Here is a 26,216-nt window from a genome sequence, read left to right as displayed (position 1 = left end):
GACTTTTATTCCCTACCATCTCCTCTGCACTCCAAATAGGGATAATTTACTCACTACTGATGTGTAGCTACCTCTGGGGTGAAACAAGGCCACTGTTTACTTAGGCCCAGATCTTCAGAGGTATTCAGGAGCCTAACTCCCATTGATTTAAATGGCAATTAAGTGCCTAAACACCTTTGAGGAGCTGGGTCTTAGCCTGTAAGCTCTGGGTGGCAAAGACCATCTGTTCATTGTATGTGTGTACAGCACCTAGCGCAATGGGTCCCTGATCCTGGACTGGGGTCTTTAGACCTGGCCCCACTACACATAATAAATACGCCCAGTCAGTGTTTCACACCACTCCTAGGAGCAGTGGGGAAGAGAGAAAGAAGATTATCTGCACCTGACACTGCAGGGGAACTGAGTTAGGCAGAAAGTAATTGAGCCCCATTCTAATGTTGCGAGGCTGCCAAAGTCAGCTAACACCCTGATTCTTACCACAGACCAGCCAAGCGCTTCGCTTCATGGCTCATCTGACGCAGAGCACGAGCTCAGCTCCGACTCGAGGGGAAGGGAACCACCTACCGAGTCCCCCACAGCACCCTGTTTTCCTTGGAGGTCTCCCCTCCAAGCTGAGGAGCCTGGGGGAGCTGCTGCAGTTGCAGGCCAAGGCACTTTGACTACAGACTTTCCCACTGTAAAGGAAAAAGGTTTCTCTCTTCGCTGCCCACATCCCCTATGTTTCTCTGCCTGAATCTGATACTTCAGAGCTTGACAGTATGTTTCCTTCCCTGCCCCTCTTTGGTTATTCGCCAGTGAGCAGGGGGCTCCTGACGGGTCCTCGCTGGTAAACATGGTAGATACCTTCTCCCTAGACCCTCTGCACTGGATTTACACTGAGATGGACAGCGGGGCAGAACTGGTAATGGGAGCTGGAGGCTCCCAACTCTTGGTCACTGTTTTACATATGGCCGGGGATCAGAAAGTCCTTCCCATGTGACAGGCCTGTAAAATGAGTCAGACAACTCAGTTCCCTGCCCAGCAAATCTGAGCTCCTTGGCGGATCGACTGGACCCTGGAGACAAGTCCCCCTCTCTTTGGATTACAGCTAAGGCCTGGGGTTGGTGGGGGGGAAGCTCTGCCTGTCTTCTGGATAAGAAGACGACATCGGCATCCAGTGTAATATTATCACTCAGTATCTGTATGGTGGTAGGAGCCAGCTGAGATCAGGCCCATTGTGCTGAGAGCTGGACAAGCACATGGCCATAGACAGTCCCTGCCCCAATGTGTTTATAATCTAAACAAAGGCAGGATTCCTATCCCACTTCGCCAGAGGGAGAACGGGGGGTGGAGAGAGCCTAAGTGACTTGCCCAAGGACCCCCAGGAGGTGTGTGACAGAGCTGGGACCTTTCACCAGCACCGCGTTCTCTTCATCCAATACTAAAGGGGAAGGCTCTTCCCCTGCAGGGCTGGCTGGCAGAGCTTAGGTGCCCTGGGATGATTTCAGAGGCTGCCGTGCCATGTCGCTATCCTATCGGAGCCTCTGGAAAGCCACGGGGGCCTGATCACCCGCTGGGCAGCGGTCTGGCAGTCAGGTCTCCCTGCATGTTCTAGTGAAAGAGGACAAGAGAAAATCTTGGGGGAGTTTGACTGTCACAAGCCTCCAGGCTGCAGCTGTTTCAACTGCATTCCTGGGTCAATGGCGACACCTAGCGGGGGGCAGCAAGACAGCGGGATGCTGGGAGTATTTCAGAAACCCAGCCCTGGGCAGAGCTGCCGGCACAAAGCCTGGATCCCCCATGCCCATAGGATCTGATCTCCGGCCGTGAATGTATGGGCTAAATGGGCTCCAGCGGCGTCTAAGTCCTTGTGCTAGCCTCTCTGCACGGGGGTGCATCTCACCCTGGCCGAACAGCCTGCTGCACATATTCCACCATAGCCAGGAAAGCTTGGGCGGGCATGCACGTGACATGAGGAAGGCGGGTGGTACCACGTGTGAGAAGGAATTGAGGAATTGGGTGCTGGCGAAAAGTGCCAGCACTAAACAGGGTCCTCTGCTTCTCCACATCAGCTACGCTCACTGCCCTGCTGACACATCCTCACTCAACGGGGCTCGGGAGTCAGAGACAAGGTCACCTTTCATGCCTCAGTCAACCCTTGGCTTCTCTCCTGAGCCTGCCGGCAAAGGTTCCCCTTCCCCACTGGGACCTGAGCCACGCTTCTCAGCCACTCCCGACCTGCGATGGATTTAAAGCTACAGCCTGAGGAAAAGGGCTCCATGCTCCATTCGCAGCAGCAACACCTGCTGGAATCCTTGCTGAGTGGTGTTCTGGTTTTTAATTACGTTTAAAACAAAATTCCATTCTAGCGGACATCATAGGGAGCAGCAGGCGCTCAGCCCAAGCGTCTCAAGCTATTCATCTGAAAACGGAGCCATGCCGACATGGCAGCTATTCTTGCAAATCTGATCCTGGACCTCTCTTCTGCAATCGCCCCATCTGTGCAGTGGGGGACAACAACCCTGACGCACCTCAACGGGGACTGGAATAACTGGCCTTTGTCAGCTGCTCAGAGACAATGGGCCGGCTCCTCAGCTGGAGTGAACTGGAGGAGCTCCATCATCTTCAGCTTAGCAACACCAGCTGAGGACCTGCTCCATTGACTCCAATGGAGCTACGGCCGACTGACACCAGCTGGAGACCTGCCCCATTGACTCCAATGGAGATGCGGCCGACTGACACCAGCTGGGGACCTGCCCCATTGACTCCAATGGAGATGCGGCCGACTGACACCAGCTGGGGACCTGCCCCATTGACTCCAATGGAGATGCAGCCGACTGACACCAGCTGGGGACCTGCCCCATTGACTCCAATGGAGATGCGGCCGACTGACACCAGCTGGGAACCTGCCCCATTGACTCCAATGGAGATGCGGCCGACTGACACCAGCTGGGGACCTGCCCCATTAACTTAATAATAAAACCACAGCAATAACCTCACAATTGTTCCTATTGTGTCAGTGTCCCAGGTGCTTCTGAGGCCGAGGGGAAGCCAAGGTCCCTGCCCAGAAAAGGATACCATCCAAGGGCCAAATTCTCTCCCCCTACACAGACAGAGTCATACCCCACCCCAGAAGTCATACTATGTAGCTCTCAAACAGGGCTTTCCATCAGACCTCAAAGTGCTTTGGAAAGGAGGTCAGTAGCATCACTCCAATTTTACAGACTGTGAACCTGAGGCAAAGTGACTTGCCCAAGGTCAACCAGCAGCCCAGTGTCAGAGCTGGGAACAGAGCAACACCAATGGACCCCATTTGGGGATCTAGCCCTAGGTATTATTCTCTAGGATCTCCATACCTTTTTCAGAGCCTCCATCTGCTTAAGGTCCCTCCTGCGGAGCCGCACCCACCGCCGGCGCCGGCTAGTGTGGTACATCTTCTCTGCTGGCACCCAGGCCTTGGGCTTGCGGTCTGGCGGGATAGCGATGCCGTACTCCCAGCCTCAGAGTAAAGGAGATACTAGGGTGAATGCAGGGATCGGGCAGCTGCCTTTGCATCTAACCCCTAAGTCATTGCAGACACTTTCAAAATCAATTTCAGTTGGGGTTTTCCTAAACAACAAAGCTCGCTTTCCAGAACCTGCCTGCAACATGCTTTGAAAGTGTGTGTCACCTCCCCCTCAAGTGGCTGGCCACACGGAGAATAGCAGCCTACTACTGCTGCTGGATGCCAGAGTTACCCCTTTAGCTCAAGTGCTAGAGGCTCCATGCTTTGGACCAGATGGCCCTGGGTGCGCATGTTCTATTGCTGATGCGTGCAGGGGGCTGCTCTGTGGACATTCAGCTCTAGAGTGTGACCTTAGAACAAATCCCTCTAGAGCATCCAGATGGTTCCCAGCTTTTCTGGTCATATGTCCCGGCTGGTTTGCAGTCCCCCTTTGTCCATCTGGGAGGGCTGAGTGGTTAACGTCCTGGTCTTGAACTCCAGTGGGGTGTCCCAGTGTTGCCTCAAGACCCACTCACAGCAGCTTTGGTTTGGCTGCCAGGTTAAGTAATCTGATGATCCCTTCAATAAGAAAGTATGTGATGGGGTGCCTACCCCTTCCTATGGAAGCACACTACCCAGCTGACTGCTTCACACAATCAGGAAGCTGAAATCCAACCCAGTTGCATCTCACCCTCCTCCTAGTAACCCCTTGTGTTCCTACACATTCCTTTCCTCCTTGGCATTCACACCCTTCCAAGGCTCAGCAGCTATGGGCATGTTCCCCCTTTTAGCTCAGCGCTGTCAAAGCAGTGGCAGTCCCTTTAGGGGACTTTTGTTGCTCTCTCTCCCGCTTGTCGGTATCTTTCTGGTGAGGAATCCCATCTATGGCTGTGCTAGAGATCTGTTGGCCTCTTCTACGCTGGCCCCTTTCCCATCGCTGGTCCAGCACAAACAGAGGGGTAAAAAAGCCTTCGCCCTGCCGCCACGAGCACTTCCAGCCCTGCTAACATCAGCAGAGCAGTCCTCGTGCTAGACTGATGGAGGAAAGAACTCCCAGCACAGACGCATCCCGGGATCCATCAGCTCCCACTGAAGTGAATGGAAGCACTGCTGTGGGGCACCAGAGTAGACCCATGCAGAGAGGGAGGGAACGTTTTTGTCACTCTCGTGGACAAAGGGGGACAGATAGACAGGGACAGGGAAGTTGGGTGCAGGGCTCCTCCTTGGAGAGGCTATGGCCATGGTGGGCAGAGTAAAGGGGAATGGGAGGAAGCTGAAATATACATAAGGTTCTGGCATACCTCTCTCATCAACCGCTCGGTTGAGATCCGTGTCCCATTCCACATCTTCCCATTTCCATCCTGGGGGACACTCAATCTCTTCCTTAGGAAGCACTTTCTCCCCATTCTGGAAGACACAGGGAGCATTTACAGAGCAATACTTGGCCTATGCGTGCGCCCACAGCCCACACTGACTTCCAAGATGGATAGTGACAAAGCCTGACTCGTATCAGCTCAGCTTCTAGCCTATGAGCCCTCTGGAGCATAAAGCACCCAGCGCCAGGCTCCATCCAGCTGTTTTGTAAATAGTACCTACAGATGGAAATGAGGCTGAGACTCTCAGCAGGGACTCACTTGCTCTGCTAGATAAGGACCAATGAGACAGGGAGCCCTCCCCAAACGGACAGCCCTTGGCCGGACAGTGCAGAATGGATTCCCTGAGAATGCACAAGGGGATCTGCTGATCAGTGGATGAGCTACAGTCATTTCCTGACAACCTCTCTTGTGAAATGGTTTCAGTGAATCTAAACTTTTTTTTTCAGATCTCTCTGAGCAAATAGATTCCTGAAGTCTGAGATGTGAAAACTGACTCATTTCTAAGTGATTCCAAAATCTAAGCCACAGGCTAATTTTTCGCTCTGTCAATGTGGACGTGGTTTGACTGACACGATTAATAAATAACCTAGCTCTTTTCACCAATAGATCTCAAAACACTCTACAAAGCAAGCCAGTATCATTATCCTCATATGGTAGGTGGGGAAACTGAGGCACAGAGTGGGGAAGTTGCTTGCCCAAGGTCACCCAGCTGGCCAGTGGCAGAGCTAGGAACAGAATCCCAGGACAATTGGGGGGTTCCCTCAGTCTCCAGGGAGGGAAGTTCTCACCACATCCGTGTAGGCATCAGCCATGTGGATCCACTGGCCCCCAGGAAGCCGGACTTGATTCTCAAACACTTCCTCTACAAAGCTCATGTGACCGGCGTCCGTGTCGTAAAGTAACCTGCATCCAGAGAAGATGAGAGGGAAAGAAAAGTGACTGAGCACTCCCCCGCATCACCTCCACAAACTCTCGTCCTTTCAGCCAGCTGCTGCCTCCTAGATCCCAGCCCGTTACTCACAGAACGGAAAATGCTCACCGAGGCCACTGAGCAGATGCCTGGGAAATACAGCTGGATTGTTGACTACTCTAATTAAAGCTGCTTCCAAAGCGGACATGAGCCTGAACTGCAGGATCCCTGCTGCTGTTCCAGCCGGATTTGCTTCTTGTGTGAACCTGTGTTGCAGTGCACCATTCAACAGCTGCCATGTCCCACCCCAGAGGTGGCTGCATTTCCATGGTGGGTGAAGTAACACCCACTTACACAGGGTCCCTGTCTCCTGGAAGTTCAAGAGCTACGGGAGATCTGAAATACCATGGATCGTGGTCCCATTGCCTGGAGGCCCTAGGCAGTGGGAAAGTGGTGCACAGGGATCTCCCAGCCCTGTGCAGTAGACAGCTGAGCTCTCTAATGCCACTGTCTATGGAAGCATGGGACAGGTGGAGTTCACAGATTCACAGATTCTGAGGCCAGAAGGGACCACTGCAATCATCCAGCCTGACCTCAAGACATGGGCAAGGTGGGTCAGGATCAAAGGCCACAGACCAGGGCAACGGACAGACCAGTGAGTACCAGGACCAGGCCTGTGGGTATGTGCAGTGAGTGGATCCACTGGCCACCAAGCCAGCACAGGCCACTCTTGTGGCTTTTGGGCTGCAGAAGATCCCCGTAACCTGCTTCCAGGTCCAGCCCCTCCAATCCCCCAGGTGGGTCCCACACTCAAAGCTCTTTTACTTGGGCTCTGCACTGGGGGCCAGCAGCTTGTTAGCTTGGAAGCTTTTTTCCACAGGGATCATCTTTTTTGTCTGTGTTTGTACAGCTCCTAGCGCGACAGGGGGCCTGGTCCACACCGGGGACTGAGAGATGCTACTGCAATACAAATCATCTCCATTTAATAGTTTAGGAAGCGAACAGAATTCTCAACAGCTGTCAGCGGAAGAGCTGGGCCTGGACCCACATCCCTCTAGGCTGCCGGATGATTTGTTATCAAGTCGCTACATGTTCTTATCAGAGGGGGAGCCATTTTAGTCTGGATCTGTAAAAAGCGATGAAGAGTCCTGTGGCACCTTATAGACTAACAGATGTTTTGGAGCATGAGCTTTTGTGGGTTAATACCCTCTTCGTCAGATGCATGGGTATCTTTTTTAAAGGTAGCCATCCTGCAGCAAAAAAACTTCAGGACCAGACTTCAGAGAGAAACTGCTGAGCTCCAGTTCATCTGCAAATTTGACACCATCAGCTCAGGATTAAACAAAGACTGTGAATGGCTTGCCAACTACAAAACCAGTTTCTCCTCCCTTGGTTTTCACACCTCAACTGCTAGAACAGGGCCGCATTCTCCCTTACTGAACTAACCTCGTTATCTCTTGCCTGATTCTTGCTTGCATATATATACCTGCCTCTGGAAATTTCCACTACATGCATCTAACGAAGTGGATATTCACCCATGAAAGCTCATGCTCCAATACGTCTGTTAGTCTATAAGGTGCCACAGGACTCTTCGCTGCTTTTACAGATCCAGACTAACATGGCTACCCCTCTGATACAAGGTACCACAGGACTCTTTGTTGCTTTTTACATGTCCTTAGGTGTTTATGGGCTGTTAGATGAACCATCTTGTAATTGACAAATGCTATTTAAACAGGGAGCTCCCATGCCTCCTGCTGAGGGACAGATTCATAAATTCGAAGGCCAGAAGAGTCCAGTGTGATCATTTGGTCTGACCTTCTGTGCAACACAGGCCAGAGAACTTCCCCATGATAATTCCCAGAGCATAGCTTGATTTAAAAATTGTCAGTGATGGAGAACTGGTAAATTGGTAAATGTTCCAATGGTTAATTACTCTCACTATTAAAAATATACACCTTGCTTCTGAATTTGCCTAGTCTCAGCTTGCAGACATTGGACCTTGTTAAACTTTTGTCTGCTAGACTGAAAATCCCATTATCAAATATTTGTTCCCCTGCAAATACTTATAAACAGTGTCCAAATCACCCCTTATTTGCTCTTTGTTAGGCTAAGCAGATTGAGTTCCTTGAATCTACCACTATAAGGCAGGTTTTCTTTAATCATTCTCATGGCTCTTCTCTGAACCCTCTACAGTTGACCAACATCCTCCTTGAGTTGTGGGCACCAGAACTGGGCACAGTAAGATAATATCGAGCGATCTACTCACGTCTTCTCCGGGCTGATGAACCAGTCCCCGGCCCACGTCCAGCCAACGGAGGGACGGAAACTGTCCTTGGGCAGTTTGATTTTGCCGGTCACATCGCTGTATTTGGGATAGGTCAAGCCAGTCGTCCCCCAGTTCCCAACCAGTGCCAACTTTACCTGGTTCTCATACTTAAGACATCAAAATGAGAGACACTTTCAGGATAACAGTTGGGTTGATGGGAACAGCGAGAACATGGAAAGAGACTCCCAGAAACCAGCTACTTGGGAGTAAATTCATACAGGGAAGAGCATTCCATCACAGAGGCACTTTGAAGGATATCCTCAAAGTAGTGGCGTGAGAAGCCGACTCCGTGCAGGCCACCAAAGAGCATGGCCATGCTCTTCAGTGGCTGTTGGCATGAGCAAGATTTGAATTAGTGACCCAGAGGTGAAGGACCCAACCCCCTTTTCTCCAGTCCCCTGGTTCAGAGTCTGCTTGGAATAACTGTGTTTACAGCTGAACTGTGGCTGTTCTCCTCTGCACCGACTCGCCACAGAGCCCTGAATTCACTTCCTTCTGGGGCAGGATGCTTACCTGCCACATTAGCGCCCCTAGAGGGAAGAAGGGGGAGGACTCAAGGATCCAATACTCAGTGTCAATCTAAGTTCCCTGTAAACTGTGCAGCCGCACGACTGCGCAGCAGCCTATTAAGTGCCGGGCAGGGCTCAGAGAACCCAGCCCTGGCAGACCTGCCATGGCCAGTGGACAGGCGCCCCTCTCCCAGCCTGAAACCAGGCCCAGCCTGGACTTGCCCTGGCCAGGGGAGAGGTGCCCTGGCCCACCACAGTGGAGGGAGATGCCTCTCCCCAACCCCTAGCCCAGGTGCTGCTGTGGAGAGAGAGAGCTAGATGTAGTCCTCTCTCCCTGCTGTAGCCCTGGGGCAGCCTGCACCTGAAATCCCTCATCCCCAGTCCCACCCCAGAATCCACACCCCCAGCCAGAGCCCTCATCCCCCCATACCCCAACCCTCTGCCTCCTCCCACACGCCGAAACCCTCGGCCCCACCCCGCCATACGAATTCTGTTATGTACACCAATATGGAGGTGACGTGTGACACATCACCTCCATCTTGGTGCACATGACAAAATTCATTCCGCACAGAGTGGGAAAAATTAGAGGGAGTGCTGGTGTCCACTCACGGTTTCTGCAAAGACAGAGAGCTTCCCTTCTGCGTACTTGTTAAACTCCTTTTCGTCTACAGCCAGCCCAAACCAGAGTTGAACTCGTACCTGGGCTGGGATCCTGGGGCCCATCACCTCTTCCTGTGGGTACTGCCAAAGAAAGGGAACCCAATTGATAGCTGCAGAGCAGCGGTTGCCCATTAAGGGTAATGGCTTCTCAGGGCTATGCCTGTCCAATAAGGATGAGAGAAGGAATCACAGAATATCAGGGTTGGAAGGGACCTTAGGAGGTATCTAGTCCAACCCCCTGCTCAAAGCAGGACCAATGCCCAGACAGATTTTTACCTCTGTTCCTTAAATGGCCCCCTCAAGGATTGAACTCACAACCCTGGGTTTAGCAGGCCAATGGGTTTAGCAGGCCAGTACTCAAAGCCACTGAGCTATCCCTCCCTCCTGTACTCACTCCTGTGCAGTCAATGACATTGCCACGCAGGCATGGAAAGGAGTGTGTGGTGTGATCTATAGTGGCTGCGCTGCCTAGAACCCACTCTCGGACAACAGAACCCCACGCTGCCCCTGACACGCTGTGCCCTATTAGGGATCAGGGCTTGTGGCAAAGACAATTTCCGGGCAACCTAATCAGAGCAGCTGGCTTATAGTCAGTTGCCTGATTGGCTCCACCAGTCAGCAGACCAGGTCTTAAGCCCAGCAGCAGTTCAGTGGGTGCTCAAAGTACTTGCCTGCTGCTGCACCTGCGTTACTCCAGGTAACCCAGTCCTGCCCTTCGGCTCTGATTCCTGACTTCGGCTCAGACCCTGTGCTCCTATTTCTGCTCCACCCACGGGGCCTGACTCTTGCTCCAACCATTGGGCACAACTGCCCCACGTCCCGGTCTCTGCCATGCCCGGTCCCTACTCTCCAGAGAGTGGCAGCCTACTACTGAAAAACAGGCTGGTGCTGGTGCTCCAGATTTTTGTGCCTAGGATGCTCAGCTCCCTCCATCCTTTAGCTGGGGTAGTGCCCACACTGGGCATGGGGCTGCATGCACAGAGGGGAGGGGAGATGCCTGCCCATGGCCCAAAGAGCTTACAGTCTACAGGTAAAGGGGGCAGGCAAAGGGAAACTGAGGCAGAGAAAAAGGTGGGGAAGAGTGAGGCTGCACAGCTGACGGGTGACCATGGCAGGCAAGGGGCAGGAAGAAGGGCGGGGGTCCAAGAGCCAATGACAATGCAGTAAAAAAAGATTAGGGGGCTAGAGCACATGACTTATGAGGAGAGGCTGAGGGAACTGGGATTGTTTAGTCTGCAGAAGAGAAGAGTGAGGAGGGATTTGATAGCTGCTTTCAACAACCTGAAGGGGGGTTCCAAAGAGGATGGATCTAGAGTGTTCTCAGTGGTACCAGATGATAGAACAAGGAGCAATGGTCTCAAATTGCAGTGGGGGAGGTCTAGGCTGGATATTAGGAAACACTATTTCACTAGGAGGGTGGCGAAGCAGTGGAATGGGTTACCTAGGGAGGTGGTGGAGTCTGCATCCTTAGAGATTTTTAAGGCCCAGCTTGACAAAGCCCTGGCTGGGATGATTTAGTTGGGAATTGGTCCTGCTTTGAGCAGGGGGTTGGACTAGATGACCTCCTGAGGTCCCTTCCAACCCTGATATTCTATGATTCTAAATACTGAGTGACAGGATGATGTCAAGAGGCCATGGAGTCCTTTCTGGCAGGCCCTGACTTTCCTGCTGCACCCTCCAGCCAGTGCTGGTTGCTCTGGGGATGGAGCCCCAAGGGTCTAGGGAGACTGTCCACTAAGAACTCTCTGTAGTTGCAGCTCCCCTGTGGAGGGTCACTCTGGATTGGGGGGTGGGTAAGGTGAGCTGGAAGGCCCTGATTTTCCACCAGTGCCCACCGTCCTGTGGTGAGCACATGGGATGGGCCCCAAAGCACCACCAGTGCCCTGAAGCTGGTCTGTGCCAAACGCCAGCCTACCAGCAGACAGGGCTGTGGAGCAGCCCCAGTTTCTTACCAGCACAGAGCCCGCAGGCATGGGAAGCAGCAGGCACAGGCTGCTACAGCCAAAGCGTGAGTCTGACACATGGGGACAGCTGCCTGAGAAGGCCATGAGCCACTGCCCATGGGCCTGGAACTCCAGTGCAACATCCCCAAAATGCAAAGGGGACTGACGACACAAGGGAGTGTTGGCCAGAAGCACATTAACCACTACATGCATTGCCATTCTGGGAGGCCTCAGATGCTGGTATCAAAGATTGCAAGCCCCGCCCCCCCCAATGTGCCCAGCAGACTGGACCAGCTGGCACTGCCTTGGCTAATGAAACAGCATGTGGACGTGTGCTGAGGCCAAATTCTGTCCAGCGACACTGGTGTAAATCCAGAGTGGCTCCATAGGAGAAAGGGACACCTCCAGAGTGACACCTGAGGAAATGAGAGGAGAATCTGGTCCCTTCTCTTTAAAAAGCTTCTAAACTGTGTAATTAAGTGCATGGGCTGGTGCCTCTCAGGGGTAAATGGATCTGCTCTGTGCTCTATATGTAGCCAGGAGGGGCAGCTCCAGGCACCAGCACACCAAGCGCGTGCCTGGGGCGGCAAGCCGGGGGGGCGGCCTGCTGGTGGCTGTGAGGGAGGGAGTCAGGCAGCCTTTGGCGGCATGCCTGTGGGAGGTCTGCTGGTCCCGCGGCTTCGGCTACAATTCAGCAGCAGGTACGCCAAAGCTGTGGGACCGGCAGGTCACCTGCAGAAACGCTGCCGAGACCAGCGGACCGCCCACAGGCGTGCAAGGCCACCCGACTGCCATGCTTGGGGCAGCAGAAAACATAGAGCCGTCTCTGGTAGCCAGGGAGATGTACAATAAAGCTCAGCACTTGTATGGCATCTGACAACATCAGACGGCTTCCCAACTGCCAACCATGTTGTGTGCCCTGCCACTAGAGGGTAACAACCTACTACTGCAGCCAGGTAGTGGAGTTACTCCATCAGCACAAGTGATGGAGGCCTGTGCTCCAGGGCTCAACCCCTGATGAAGACTGGTTCTTTGGGAGGGGAGGAGTTGTTACGATAGCCAGGTGGGAAATGGTTTTCCTGTCCCATGAAAATGTTCAAGGTTTCAAAATCTTCCCTGTTTTGCATCAGGTTGAAACTAAGACCTTTTGAACAGTTTGGTGAAAAGCCAGAGAGACAAACCCTCTGCAGAATAGTCAATAGTAAGGCCCCCACTGTGACTCAGGCAAAGCAAGGACTTGAATCCAGGTCTCCCACATGAGCATCCTATCCACTAGACAACCGGCCACACTGAAGCGGAAAGTGCTCACTAGTTCTGTCTCTCTCTCTCTCTCTCGTTTTGACCGACCCTTTCCTGTGAGAAATGTTGGTGAATCGAGATACTTCCAACAAAAAAACTATTCTGAAAAGCTCCAGACCAGATCTAGCTGTTCCATACCATGCCTCACAACACCTCTGGGAGCGAGGTAGGCAGGGGAAACTGAGGCAGAGCACAGTTAAGTGACTTGCCCCAGGTCCCGCAGCAAGCGAGGGATAGAACCCAGGTGTCCTGGCTTGCAGTTAAACCATGAGACAGCAGTCTTGTGGGCTGCTGACCTATTTTTACCCAGCAAAGAGGAGGGGACGGGATATGACTTTCTGCAGAGCTGTTGGTGCTGTTTATCTACTGGTGAGACGACCTTCAAGACTAAGACACTGAAAGCAGCCAACATATTTGAACAAAAATAGAAAAAATAAACAGCGAAATGTCTCGTTTGGTTTCTTCGCTCTCACTTGCTTTTTTTTTTCAGTGATGCTAGTTTTCCATCCGTAGCTGAAGTTGAGAAAAAAAAACAAAATATTTTGGTTCTTCCTTTCCTGCCAGCTGTTTTTTAGAGCTGCAGCTCCCAAACGGGGAGGACTGGAGAGAAGACATTTCATTCGAGACACAAGAAGCTTTCTTTGGCAAGGGGATCATAACTTCAGTTCATTTGGGTAGCTGCGGGTTGGGAATTTAAAACCCCCTCAGCCAAATTCTGTCCTCGTTTACAGCTGGGTAATCCCGCTGACTGCAAGGGGGTGGTGAAACGATCCTGAAATCCTGGCCCTTAGTGGAGATCAGACCCAGACACTTCTGGGCTAAAAAGCACAGGCTTCTAGCATGGGAGCTACAAGAATGGCTAACTGGTAGCACTAGTAGGCTCTTATCCCCTTTGTGAGCCGGCAGCTACAGAGGAACCTAACCCATGCTGAACCGGGAGGTTAGCCTTGAACAGAAGTAATCGAGGACAGAAATTGTGAGGAAGGGACTCTGGGTACACCTACACTGCAATAAAAGACCTGTGGCTGAGAGTCTCGGGAAACAGACTAGCTGAGGCCTAGGAAAGTTACTTAATCTCACTCTGCCTCAGCTCGACTTTAAGAGGGGAAGAATTGTATGTCCCTGTATCCCAGCAGTATTAGGGACACCACCGTGATGAGGAAGACAGATGGCCAGCTGGAGAATGACTGTGCTTTGGCCTAGCTGTTTGATCACCTCCTGTGTTACTCATAGACTTCAAAGCCAGAAGGGACCATGGGGATCATCTAGCTTGACCTTCAGCATGTCACAAGCCACAAAATCTCGCCCGTCCACTAGACCCCTAACCTCTGGCTCAGTCACTGACATCCTCAAATCAGGATTTAAAGAGACTTCAAGTGGCACAGAATCCACTGTTGACTCTACTTCAAACTAGCAAGTGACATCAAACCAGGTTCGGCTCACCATGTCCAGTAAGTGTCGCAGTCCCACCCAAAGTAACACCACACTCACAAAATTCTATAGCTGACTCTGTCCTGCAGGGAAAGAGGGAGGCAGTGAAAACTTTGGTGTTAGGCACACAAATCAGTGCCAATGGGCATTCTGGAGAAGGTTATTGCACCAGGAGACATTTTCCCCTTGAGAGTGTGAGCAGGAGCAGCTCCCCAGTGAACAGCGGATTCTTACCAGCAAGTTAAAGAAGTATGGGCTGGATGAATGGGCTATAAGGTGGACAGAAAGCTTGCTAGATCTTCGGGCTCAATGGATAGTGATCAATGGCTCCATGTCTAGTTGGCAGCCAGTATCAAGCAGAGCGCCCCAAGGTTCGGTCCTGGGGCCAGTTTTGTTCAACATCTTTATTAATCATCTGGACGATGGGATAGATTGCACCCTCAGCAAGTTCGCGGATGACACTAAGTTTGGGGGAGAGGTAAATACACTGGACAGTAGGGATAGGGTCCAGAGTGACCTAGACAACTTGGAGGATTGGGCCAAAAGAAATCTGATGAGGTTCAACAAGGACAAGTGCAGAGTCCTGTACTTAGGACGGAAGAATCCCATGCACTATTACAGACTAGGGACTGAGTAGCTAGGCAGCAGTTCTGCAGAAAGGATGTGGGGATTACAGTGGATGAGAAGCTGGATATGAGTCAGCAGTGTGCCCTTGTTGCTAAGAAGGCCAACAGCATACTGGGCTGCATTAGTAGGAGCATTGCCAGCAGATTGAGGGAAGTGATTATTCCCCTCTATTCAACACTGGTGAGGCCACATATGGAGTACTGCATCCAGTTTTGGGCCCCCCACTACAGAAAGGATGTGGACAAACTGGAGAGAGTCCAGCAGAGGGCAACGAAAATGATTAGGGTGCTGGAGCACATGACTTATGAGGCAAGGCTGAGGGAACTAGGCTTGTTTAGTTAGCAGAAGAGTGAGGGGGGATTTGATAGCTGCTTTCAACTACCTGAAGGGGGGTTCCAAAGAGGATGGAGCTCTGCTGTTCTCAGTGGTGGCAAATGACAGAACAAGGAGCAATGGTCTCAAGTTGAGTGGGGAAGGTCTAGGTTGGAATTAGGAAACACTATTTCACTAGGAGGGTGGTGAAGCACTGGAATGGGTTACCTAGGGAAGTGGTGGAATCTCCTTCCTTGGAGGTTTTTAAGGTCAGGCTTGACAAAGCTCTGGCTGGGATGATTTAGGTGGGGACTGGTCCTGCTCTGAGCAGGGGGTTGGGCTAGATACCTCCTGAGGTCCCTTCCAACCCTGATCTTCTATGATTCTATGTTTTTTTATGCCCATGAAGCGGGTGTAGTGCTGCAGTTGACACTAATTTCTCTACGTGCCTTTGGGAGGGATGTGGAATCCACCTCCTCCAGAAAGCTAATAATTTTTAGTATGTTTCGTTCCAACATCAGAGGCCAAGTACCATGCTCCTCATTTACAGATGGAGAAACTGAGTCACAGAGGGGCAACACAACTTACCCAAGCACAGCCAGCAAGCCAAGATTTGACCCAGATCTCTTGACTCCCAGGTGACTACTAGGCGTCAAACTTCACCCACTGTGGATAAACACCACAAGCAGGGGGTCCTGCACAGTTGGGGAGCAAAGACAAACACCAGAGCACTCACCCCTCCCCCTCACCTTGCAATCCCAAATAGGAGCAGACTCCAAACCCTAAACATCTGCTATTTTTGCAGGCTCTGCTGGGTTTATTTTTTCCCTGTTTACAGATTTCCCTGCTGGGTTTTGTTGGTTATTTTTTAAGGGGAGAAAAAATGCTATTAAAAACAAATACACATTCAAAAAGAAAAACCCAACCTACTTTCAAAAATATCGTCTGAAGTTTCCCACAGTTCTTGCCACAGCAGTTGGCACCGGTCCTGGAGAAAAGAACTTCATGGGCTGGCACCCGGGCGTAAGCCACGCGCTTGTCTCCTTGAAGCATCCAGATCACTATGTCTGGCAGGCTGTTCTGGGGCTGGAAAACATGGTGGCAGACAAATCCCATCTATTCAACCTCCCCAAATCAATACCATGAATCAACAAAAATCCAGGCTGAAAAGTGAGACGCGGAGGGGGAGCAGTGGAATCTCAGCAGGCCTCACCACGGAGCAGGCAGCTGGCAGGGTCGCAGAAAGCAGACGGGAAAGACCCATCATTATTAATGTATTACAGTAACGCTTACGTGCCCCAGTGGAGAACAGGGACCCATTATGCTAGGCATTATGTAAACACAGAGTAAGACAGTTCTCGCCCCAAAGAGCTTACCACCAAAACAGACCATATGGAAAAAGGGTAGGTGGGGAAACTGAAGCACCAAACGGGGATGGGACTTGTCCTAGATCACACAGAAGGTCAAAGTCAGGAACCGAATCCAAGTCTGAAACCAGGGCCCTACCCACTCGACCACCCTGCCCCACTGTTAGGTGGCTAGACCCACTCCTGCCTTCAGTAGTTGCAGACCCTCAGAATCAACTGCTGGTTTTTGGGGGGTGTTTTGCTGTGTGTGAATTTCATTGCCCGTGAAAGGGGTCAGGATATTTGACCTCAGCAGGAAGGAGGAAGGACACCCCCTGGTCTCCAAAAGCCCTCACCCACAAAAGTATCAGGTGTGTTGTCAGCCTGTTTAAATGTGGAGCTCACAATAGCAACAAAAGAAGGAGGACACAGACCCCAGAATTTAACACAGGTTTAGGGGTGCAGATCCCAGGGTCCAAACAAGGGATCCAGAAGGGGACTCTTCTCCTAAGAACCACCACTGTGCCCAGCTCCCTTGCTGACAGACACAGCAGAGAAGGCAAGAACTGACTGGGACTTGATCACTGAACCCCCCACCCCCTGCAATCATGAGTGAGGCCCACTAACTGGGTTTGCGCAGCAAGCCTGCGCGATGTGGGTCATATCCTTGTCTAGTGGCTGTTTGGAAAGAGGATAAGAGCCTACTGCTGCCACCAGCTAATGGACTGACTCCCTTAGCTCAGGTGGAAGCGCTCTGTGCTTTGGTGCTGCCGGCCCAAACCCTGCTGGTGCCATGGGGGAGGAGTTACACGTCGGTGTCAGTGCCGGGTAGTTTCTGTGCATCATTAGAGGTCGTGCTGTGGGACTGCCATTTTGGCACCTTTCGTCAGCTCGACAATTTAAATCAAGACAGACAGAGTGCCTGTCCCATGGCCAGTCCTAACTCAGGAGCACAGAAATCACGTTACCCCACTATTCCCCTTCTGCCACCTGCCCATTCCCCGGCGAGCCCCAGGCTGCAGGACTATGCTAGAGAGTGTAAAGCTCCAGGCTCGGGGGGAAATTTCAAGCCCACACAATCACCATGCATTTGAAATTGTAGCTCAGATGCTGAAGTTATCAGGTTCCACCTTAGAAGAAGTGAGAGGGGATGGAGTGGGGATGAAGCATAAATGCAGAGAGACAGAAACTGTGACTGATGAAGCAAAGAGAAATCCAGTGAGGGAAACAGCAGCAGAACAGCCTAGACTAGACTATTATCCTCAGCACCGAGCATCCTATTTACTTCAGCAGACGCTCCCCCAGCGTCAGGGCACAGGATCAGGCCATTGATGTCTAAGGAAACCTCTGAGGACTTGTTTGGAAAGCCGCATTTCTCCCGCCCATCCCTCCGGTGGCTCCTCCGCAGCACGGCCCCTCCGAGGGGAGAGCCAGAGCAGGCAGCGGGATGCCAGGCCCCAGCCAGCAGGAGGCAGGCAAGCAAGGGCAGCTGACTCCCTTCGTGAGCCTGGACGCAGACTGTGCCTGCCCTGCCAGCCCTATGACTTCAGGACCAAATGTTCTGTTTCAAAGCTGTGGCTGGCAGAGGCGCAAACCAGAAACCACTGCGGCTGCTGGCCCACGTTCTGAAATGTGCCTCCCTCTCCCCCTGAGAGAGAGAGTCTCTGACTCCACAGCGGCTGGCAAGGGCACGCGGTACCTCCTGCGCTGACCTCAGTGCTAAAGGTCTGTTGGGAGGTGAAAATAGCCTGTCCCCAAAGGGAAGCGAAGTACTTTAGATCCCATTAAAGGAGGAACACCACAAAACCCTTCCTGTGGCTCCAATCCCCAGGCAGGGAGGCTGGCTCCTTCTCTGCTGTGCTTTCGCTGTGGGTGGCTTTAAAGATCACAGAAACAGTCACCAGGCTGCAACATCACACACCCCCAACTGCCTGACCAGGATCTTGGAACAACCAAAGAAGAGATGGATCCCCCACCCCGAGAATCCAGCCCGGGTTTTACATTGTGCTGCTGGCTGGGTGAGGACTCTGGGGACCAGCAGCATCCCATCTGGTACCAATCAACATAGCTCCGCTGAAGTCACTGGCGATTTCCAGCAGCTGAGGTTCTGGCCCTGGGCATTCAAACCCAAATCACTGTCCCACTGAAATCAATGGTAAAACTGCCTTGGCCATGGCTGGGGGCGGGGGTCTCACGCCCTACAGGGATAAGTGTGGCATAGATTGAATGTAGAGGGAATTAATAAAGCTCCAACTCTGGCACCTTGCTACCAAATGTCATGGCTTAGTTTTAAGGGGCGTCCCATAACCCGGGACACCACCCCAGGAACCACCAGGCCGTTTTCAAACACGGGTGTTTTAAGGGGGCTTCCAAACTCCTACCTTTGATGTCGGAGTTGGGAGTTGGGCTGGCCAATTCCCCTCGGTTTGAAATTGGTTTGATGGCTTGGAAACCAGGGACTGCGCCCCAGATTAACAGGCTTGATTCTGGATGTTCTAAATCCTGCCATTTAAGGTATAAAGCTAAGACTGACCATCAGCCTAGATCCAAACACCACTCAGATTTCAGGGAGTTGGGATCCAAACAGGAGGGTTGGGCCCTACCTTGGATAATGGGCTGAACCTGAACCTCCAGATTCCCCAGCACCCCTGAACTTTAGGGACATTTGGATAAAGAACTGGATGCCCCTCACTCACTTGCACCCCCCTCTAGAACAGAGTGTGGCAAAGAGGAGCCAAACTGATTGCTACCGAAGTTGATAGATAAAATTCACCCCTGTGTGGAGGGTCAGCCTATGGACTCCGCATATCAAGAGTTTAGGTGGGATGCACAGGCCTTGGCACTGGCATTCTGCACAGTGTGGACCTTCACCCTCTGGGAAGCCAGCCAGCTGACCGGGGCGACATTATCTGTATTGTGTATTTCTTCTGAGGTTAGAAACCCAGCCAGCCACTGCCTTTAATGAAACTCCCCATGAAAGTGTCCTGGAGATCAGAGTGTGGTGGTGTAAAGTGTAGGCCCCTTGTACAACTAGCATCTTATTCACCAGACCTGCCCCGCCAGGAGCCAGACTCAGACCTGCTGACTTGACTGATTCAGACATGTTCTTACCGCTTCTGACTCATGTTCGGGCTTAGCCACATGGCAAAATCGACCCAAACAGCTCCCCACATGGACATGTGAAGGCTAAGCGGTGCTGCTGTAGCGCTTCAGTGTAGACGTGCACTACAGCGTTCTCCTGGAACTATATTCCTGAGAGGCAGAATTCTTCCATCCACCTAGCGCTGCTGATGTCAGGGAAGGTCAGCATAGCTATGCCAACGTACGTTTTCAGTGTAGACCAGCCCTTACTCTGGAATAGCTACAGCACTTTAAATTCACTCCCTACCTTATTCCAGAATACCTTCCATGTACAGATAAGCCCTGAGCCCTCCAGAGCCAGCCCAGCCATGGGAGGGTGAGCTAAACATCTCCTCTGACTTGTGCATCAGCAACAGTATTGCTTACTAGGGTCCCTCCAGGCCTGCTCTGCACTTAAAAGTTTGTCCCTTTAATTAGTTAATGGCATAATTAAAGCAGAACTGCAAGGCTAGCATGGATGCAGTTATGCCAGCATGATGTGCAGTTACACCAGTATAGAGTATTCCAATTCAGTAAAGTGAAATAAGTTACACAGGTACAAAGCTCCTCATACCGGCATAACTTTATCTACTCACCAGGCAGGCTTTTTGTCCTCAGATTCCAGCGGGAGTCTGCATGGATGGGTGAAGGGTTACCCCTGTCCTGGAGCAACCTCTTGAAAGGGCACAGATGCCCAATGCAGTTTTGATCTGCTTTTAGTTAAGAACCAGCTGCCAATAGGTGACTGCTTTTCACTGGTCCGGAATGAGCACTTAGGAAGGTTTTGCTGCACAGAATAATGGCCCAGATCCTCAAAGGAATTTAAGTGCCTAATCCCCTAGGCATCTAACAGGCTTTGATAATCTGTGCCAATATCACCATTTGCTTCAACTAGAGGAGAGATTAATGTACCTGGAAGCTCCTGGCAAGAGTTGAGCAGCCACAGATCCCAAGGAAGTCCTAAACTATCTCATTCCTAATGAAGCAGATAGCCTAGTGCTGAAGGCTTGGTGGGGATTATTAATTTCCAGACCATCGTCTGTTCCCCTGGTGGGTCGGTAATCGGCTGAGTCTCAAAGAGCCCAATTCCTAGCATGCATCAGTTTTGGAAAGTTCTACCGGCAAATTTGCTATGGGGACACTCTGGAAAATTCATCCAAATTAACTAAAGATGTCAATGTAAAGTGGATTATTTATATCACATTAAACTCCTATGCAGTTGTTCACCTTAATTCGATTTAACTTAATTTGCTTCCAAAGTGACTATAACAAAACCAAGTTAAGGCCATGTTAACTCTCAACGAGAGCATCCACACAGGGTTTTAATGGGGTTTAACTAATCCACTTCAACCGTTCATTTAGATTAAGGCCTGAGCTATGCTAGAAAATTAGGTCGGCATAACTACAGTTGGTCGGTAGTGTTAGGAAAACCTAAGTCCCTTTGTAGGCCGATGAAAGAATTCTTCCATCAACCTAGCTACCATCTCTCCAGCAGGTGGGCAGTGTCTATTCTGAAATGCTGCCCCGGTGTAGCAGCAAGGCTATAGAGTTTTACGTGTAGACACCCCCTAACATTCCCTAAATAGACAAATCCTAAGGAGTTGCTCCCAGCTAGGATGGCTTACCTCAAACAAGCCTGTAATAGCACCAAGATGGGCTGGGTGGGAAAGATAAAGATTCATCAGGGCAAAAGCAATTCACCCTCACTTTTACCTCCTCTGCCATGGCTTTTAGTCTCAAGAGCCAGTCCTCAGCCTGGTCCAGCACTGTCTGGAGGTCAGAATCCTCATGCTTCAGGTTCAGAGCTGCCTGGATAATCTGGTGCAGGTTGGTGCTGCGGAATTTGTACACGAACTGATCCAGATGGGTGCTGGCTGTCTTGTTGCTGACATCAACTAGCGGCTGGCTGCAGAAGGGGGTGTGGGAGGAAGGAGCACAGAGAAACAGGCCAACGTTAGCTGTGCATTGCGAAGCAATGGCTTTACTGAGGACTTTCTTTTTACCAGCAAGTTTATGCAAAAATAACAAGCCATCAAAGAGATATTTGGTGAGGTAACAAACGTCAGGTGCAAGGAAGGTTCAAATCACACTTACAGCCCTGAGGCACTATTGCAATGAGTTCCAAAAAGGAGTTGTAACTGAGCTTTGTGCATCGCTACACACACACACACACACACACACACACACGTTGGCTCAAGCTGCAAGATAAATATTACAGAAGCTCAACAGCATCTTCATTGTGCTGAGCTGTTTAAGAGTTTTCATGTTAAAACTCAATGATTTATGAACTACCCTTATAGACATATTAAAAAACAAATATCCAGCTGAAACAGAATGAGATCCAGGTTCAATTCCCAGCCCTTCCAGAGTGACGCTGTGCAAGTCCCTTAGCCTGACCAACCTAATTGCCTTCTATGATGAAATAATTGGCTCTGTAGATGAGGGGAAAGCAGTGGACGTGTTATTCCTTGACTTCAGCAAAGCTTTTGATACGGTCTCCCACAGTATTCTTGCCAGCAAGTTAAAGAAGTATGGGCTGGATGAATGGGTTATAAGCTGGATAGAAAGTTGCCTAGATCTTTGGGCTCAATGGGTAGTGATCAATGGCTCCATGTCTAGTTGGCAGCCGGTATCAAGTGGAGTGCCCCAAGTGTCGGTCAAGGGGGCCGGTTTTGTTTAACATTTTTATTAATCATCTGGACGATGGGATAGATTGCACCCTCAGCAAGTTTGCGGATGACACTAAGCTTGGGGGAGAGGTAGATATGCTGGACAGTAGGGATAGGGTCCAGAGGATGATCTGGAGGATGGCATGGACTGCCCTCACAGCAAATTTGCAGATGACATTAAACTGGGAGGAGTGGTAGATACGCTGGAGGGTAGGGATAAGATACAGAGGGACCTAGACAAATTAGAGGATTTGGCCAAAAGAAATCTGGTGAGGTTCAACAAGGACAAGTGCAGAGTCCTGCACTTAGGACAGAAGAATTCCATGCACTGCTACAGACTAGGCACCAAGTGGCTAGGCAGCAGTTCTGCAGAAAAGGACCTAGGGGTTACAGTGGATGAGAAGCTGGATATGAGTCAGCAGTGTGCCCTTGTTGCCAAGAAGGCTAACAGCATTTTGGGCTGTATAAGTAGGGGGCATTGCCAGTAGATCGAGGGACGTGATCATTCCCCTCTTTTCGACATTGGTGAGGCCTCATCTGGAGTACTGTGTCCAGTTTTGGGCCCCACACTACAAGAAGAATGTGGAAAAATTAGAAAGAGTCCAGCGAAGGACAACAAAAATGATTAGGGGGCTGGAGCACATGACTTATGAGGAGAGGCTGAGGGAACTGGGATTGTTTAGTGTGCCGAAGAGAAGAGTGAGGGGGGATTTGATAGCAGCCTTCAACTACCTGAAGAGGGGTTCCAAAGATGATGGAGCTCGGCTTTTCTCAGTGGTAGCAGATGACAGAACAAGGAGCAATGGTCTCAAGTTGCAGTGCGGGAGGTCTAGGTTGGATATTAGGAAACATTATTTCACTAGGAGGGTGGTGAAGCACTGCAATGGGTTCCCTAGGGAGGTGGTGGAATCTCCTTCCTTGGAGGTTTTTAAGGCCCAGCTTGACAAAGCCCTGGCTGGAATGATTTAGTTGGGGATTGATCCTACTTTGAGCAGGGGTTGGACTAGATGACCTCCTGAGGTCCCTTCCAACCCTGATATTCTATGATTCTATGAACCTCACCGTACCTTTCATTCCTTATCTATAAAATGAGAAGGCAGACAGATAGACCTCTCTCACAGTCTTCTCAGGTTTAGTAAATCTTGCAGCAAGAATGTTGTTTAAAATAATTCCAATAATCTGTGCAATTTGCAGGGGTGATAATGTCTCCCTCTAGTGGCTGTGCCACATATAGGCTAAATGCCTCCTACCAGTACAAATTATAAGTTTGTTTTTTCAAGCTCAAATGGTAGAGGCCTGTGATTCTGGCATTGAAAGTCATGGGCTCTATTTCTACTGACAAACTGTGCTGAATATGAAGACTGGGGAAATGTCTGATTTATTTTTATGGAATGCTATGCGTGACTCAGTTTCCCCTCTCACCTTGCTGGGCGTGAAGGGGTTACCTTCTTTCTTGAAACATGACAAGCAATGCAGTGACTGCAGGGAAGTCAATAAACATGAATGAACCATCAGAAACTAACTGTCACTAAGGTAATTACTGCAAATCTCTGGATCAGTGGTTTTCAACCTTTTTTCTTTTCCGGAAAATTTGAATGTAGGTGTAGACCTCTTTGGAAATCTTAGACATAGTCTGCAGAGACCCAGGGGTCCACAGACCACAGGATGAAAATCATTGCCCTAGACAGATAAGCAGTTTGTGGAAGTACCAGCCCCTGGGGCGGAATGGCATAGACTGATTTTGACAACGTTCAAGAGGCCCAGCAGACAAGGAACAGAAAAATACATAAAGTTGACGGACAGCTATAGAGGAAGGGTTACTCACACTGGGTCTAAGAACTTACATGAGACGGTAACCAACAGTAACAAAGTTGCTAGAAGGGTCTGAAGGGCTTTGAGACCTACCAGGTCACCTTGTGCACCATGGGTGACATCTGGTGAGCTAGGCATACATGTAAGCAGTTTGCTGTTTTCAAGATCTGCTTTCTCTGTAATGATTTTGGTTCTGAATAAATACTTTGCTTTATGAAGGCTGGCTGGTCACTGGTAAATTCTGCCATCGCTGCTAGAAGACCACAGGACGGCAATTGCTGAGCTAAGCTCAGATTTACTCAGGTGATCACAGCGAATAGATCATTGCAGCCTAAATCCCTGGTCTGGAGGGAAAGGAACACGTTCCCACACCAAAAAAGATGACATCCTGAAGCTTGAAATCTAAGGGTGTGCAGTGGAAGAGGCCATAAAGACAGCAGAGAGGTAGTTAAGCCTGGAACCATAACAATAGGGTCATCAGAACTGTAACCCTATCTAAAGTCAGTATCCCAATGAATTCATCCCTTGCTCCAGAATTTCCGCTTTCGTTGTAAAAAATATAATTCCAGTTCTTGCCCAGATGGTTGCAGAGGTAACCTCACAGAGGTAAGCCAAGAGTCAGTCAATGCAGGCCTTCCTGTCTGAGTCCACACAGTCTGAAACAACATCTCTGAGAGGTGTGAACTGCCCCAGTCATCTCAGCCAGGGCCATGTGGACTCCATGATTCTGCAGCCACAGTGTTTAAGATCTCATCTGAAAGACTCCAACACTGCAAACTGCATAGGATTCAGTCATCTGCCCAAGATAAACAAGTGGGGCAGGAGTAACCACTTGAGAGTCAGCAGTTGAAATCTGCCTTATATTTTGTTAAGAGAGCCTTCACCTTCTACCTAGGCCTGGGTGGTCACTGTATAATTTGCCCTTGAGAAATTGTTCCAATGGCTCATTTCCCTCACTGTTAAAAATGTACACCTTTTTTCCCATCTCAATTTATCTACCTTCAACTTCCAGCCACTGGATCATGTTACACCGTTCTCTGCCAGACTGAAGAGTTTATTATCAAATTTCTGGTCCCTATGTAAATACTTATAGCTGAGATCAAGTCACCCCCTTAAACTTCTCTATAACTCCTTGAGTCTATTGCTATAAGACAGGTTTTCTAATCCTTTAATCATTTTCATGGCTCTTCTCTGAACCTTCTGCAATTTATCAACATTCTTCTTGAATTGTGGAAAACAGCAGAGGTCACAGTAAAGCCAAATACAGAGGTAATGTAACCTCCCTATGGACAGACATACAGCTAATCCAGAGGCACTGGGCTCCTCACAGGGATGCTCCATACCTCTTACCAGCCATGGTGGATGTTGATGGTAGAACCATTAGCAGTCACTTTAGGAGAGACTGTGGAACTAAAACAAATGGCTTTCTCCAAATAGACAAGATATAGCCTGAAAGACAGTGTAGTGCAGTGGCTAGGGAACTAGGCTAACATTCAGGAAACTGAGGCACAGAGCGGGGAAGGGACTTGACCATTGATTTGCTGGGTGAACTTGGACAAGTTATTTCCTCTCCCACCTTTTGTCTGATTAAAATGTAAGCTCTTTGGGGCAGGGACTGTCTCTCACTATGGTTGTATAGTACCTATCGCGATGGGGGCTTGATCTCAACGCTATCATCGTACAAATAATAAAGGCATTTGACAAACATTCTTCCTACCCAATGTCCTTGTCAGATAGGAATTATAATCCTCATTTTACAGATGGGAAAACTCTGTCTCAGGGTGGTGCAATTAGCTGCTCAGTTTCATACAGAATGAGGCTGAGCCATGAATAGAACCCAGGAGTCCTGCTAGCTTCCCCCACCACTGTCTCTGTCATGGAATATAATAGCTGTGAGATATGGAAGAAGGTCAATAACACAGAACAGTGGTTCTCATTCAGGGGTAAGTGTACCCCTGGGGGAACGCAGAGCTCTTCCAGGAGGTACATCAACTCATCTAGATATTTTCCTAGTTTTACAACAGGCTACATAAAAAGCACTAGCGAAGTCAGTACAACTAAAATTTCATACAATGATTTGTTTTATACTGTTCTATATACTTACTGTATGCTGAACTGTAAGTACAAGATTTATATTCCGATCATTTTATTTTATAATCATATGGCAAAACTGAGAAAGTCACCAATTTGTCAGTAACCGTGCAACCACTCCCATTTGACGCCATCAAATTAGCCCTGAAAAAAGACTGGGAGTGGCTGGGTCACTACAAAAAATAATTTTCTGTCTATTGATGCTCACACCTTCTTGTCAACTGTTAGGAATGAGCCACATCCACCCTAATTGAATTGGCCTCGTTAGCACTGATCCCCCTACTTGATATAGCAACTCCCATCTTTTCATGTGCTGTGTATT

General features: G+C 50.1%; 1 protein-coding gene across 8 annotated transcripts in view; it reads right to left on the bottom strand.

Annotated features, from left to right (window-relative positions):
- Nucleotides 1-26,216, bottom strand: part of DYSF (dysferlin) — a 315,864-nt gene that overhangs the window by 150,815 nt on the left and 138,833 nt on the right. For all 8 annotated transcript variants that reach the window (XM_030563895.1, XM_030563898.1, XM_030563902.1 and 5 more), the window contains 7 exons: nt 21,036-21,228; nt 15,787-15,942; nt 9,194-9,325; nt 8,016-8,182; nt 5,628-5,742; nt 4,765-4,870; nt 3,336-3,478 (listed from right to left, as the gene is read on the bottom strand). In XM_030563895.1, the coding sequence (XP_030419755.1) occupies nt 3,336-3,478; nt 4,765-4,870; nt 5,628-5,742; nt 8,016-8,182; nt 9,194-9,325; nt 15,787-15,942; nt 21,036-21,228 (1,012 nt within the window). The remainder of the gene's footprint in view (nt 1-3,335; nt 3,479-4,764; nt 4,871-5,627; nt 5,743-8,015; nt 8,183-9,193; nt 9,326-15,786; nt 15,943-21,035; nt 21,229-26,216) is intronic.

The sequence above is a fragment of the Gopherus evgoodei genome, chromosome 5, assembly GCF_007399415.2.
Source record: "Gopherus evgoodei ecotype Sinaloan lineage chromosome 5, rGopEvg1_v1.p, whole genome shotgun sequence".
Lineage (NCBI taxonomy): Eukaryota > Metazoa > Chordata > Testudines > Testudinidae > Gopherus > Gopherus evgoodei.
This window is presented reverse-complemented; position numbering and strand designations above follow the sequence as displayed.